The sequence below is a fragment of the Eufriesea mexicana genome, unplaced genomic scaffold, assembly GCF_001483705.2.
Source record: "Eufriesea mexicana isolate 0111107269 unplaced genomic scaffold, ASM148370v2 scaffold422, whole genome shotgun sequence".
Classification (NCBI taxonomy): domain Eukaryota; kingdom Metazoa; phylum Arthropoda; class Insecta; order Hymenoptera; family Apidae; genus Eufriesea; species Eufriesea mexicana.
The window spans coordinates 650,875-652,261 of NW_016908602.1; the positions used below are offsets into that span (position 1 = coordinate 650,875).

At 38.1% G+C, this 1,387-nt stretch overlaps 1 protein-coding gene across 1 annotated transcript in view; it reads left to right on the forward strand.

Moving 5' to 3' along the window:
* Positions 1 to 633: 633 nt before the first annotated feature.
* Positions 634 to 1,387, forward strand: part of LOC108545451 (uncharacterized) — a 1,773-nt gene continuing 1,019 nt past the window's right edge. The window contains exons 1-2 of the mRNA XM_017897075.1: positions 634 to 756; positions 1,091 to 1,270. Of these exons, the coding sequence (XP_017752564.1) occupies positions 681 to 756; positions 1,091 to 1,270 (256 nt within the window). The 5' untranslated portion in view covers positions 634 to 680. The remainder of the gene's footprint in view (positions 757 to 1,090; positions 1,271 to 1,387) is intronic.

Here is a 1,387-nt window from a genome sequence, read left to right on the forward strand (position 1 = left end):
ATTTAAAATCAATTATATTTAATAAGTATATAAAATGAATTATAATTTAGTTTTCTCGGGGAATGTCAAGAATATTTCTTTTATAAAAAGTTGCAATTATTCTGTATAAAAGTCAACCAAGTATGGAAAGCTTTCACATAACACTCTGCACAACGGTTAAAATTTGTAAGCTGTCTCGTAATATTCATAAATACATATATTTTGTTATGTTCTTACATTATATATTATATCCACGACAACCCCACATTTATGCGTCAATCTTCCACGTGGCTGCAATAAATTTCGCAACAGTAGTTCTTAATATTGTTAATAGCTATTTGTGACGTGATTTCGCGATAACGGTGTAAAACTGTCAATCACGGCTAATGAATGTTTACGTGGTCTGATGTTTTTCAGAAATTTCATACCATGTTCTGATTATAAGCAGAAAAGTATAGTCGAAGATAAGAAAAATGTAACCACAGAAATTTCCAAGATAACGATTTTTTATGCGCCACGCTCAAAAGACAAACACATGCGGCATACATAATGATCAAACTCTTACACATGGGGCATAAATACATCAACGATCTTATCCGAATGCAAATCTTCCGAATATGAGTCAGTTCGGATAACTTCATCCGACCTGGCAAGGCAGGCACCTCGCATCCTGCACATCTTGCCTGGCATCCAAAGTCAAGATGTCTGCGGAAAACCCCAAAAAAGATACAGATAAAAGCATCACGATCTGGCCGCAATGGCTAGCTGCTTGTACACGTGAGTATAGTTAAACTAAAGTATACAATTAAATATTATTCCATTTCTAAATTAAAGAAATTCTCATACGCGAACAATATTTCGAATCAAAGCTTGAACTTGAGCATCTTGATATCTAGAAAACGATAATAGTTGCATCACGTTTTCTGAAAGTTCACGAACACGACGTGTGCTTAACATTAAACTTGATCAAGACTCTCTAATACAATCTCTGATACATCAAAATGCGCCGCATCCCCTACATCAACGTGCTTGTAAAGCTATGTCTATGAATGAGCTAATGAAATTACTCTCGCATCCGTTGACACAACTGTTTCATGGCCGTTTGTGACAGTCAGCTTAGCTGTTATCGGAAGTGGTCTCGCGAATGGTTGGGTATCGCCGTACTTGGCTCAACTGACATCAACGGAAGCGAACATGCCTTTGAGACTGACAGATACCGAAGCGTCCTGGGTTGCTTCCCTTTTAAATCTTGGTCGCCTTGCCGGGGCTTTGCTCAGTGCAGTGTGTCAAGGTAAGGCTGTTTCTTCATTGTCAGAAAGAAAATTCATCTGGTCTGGTCTATTAATTTACTCTCTCTCTCTCTCTCTCTCTCTCTCTCTCTCTCTCTCTCTCTCTCTCTCTCTCTCTC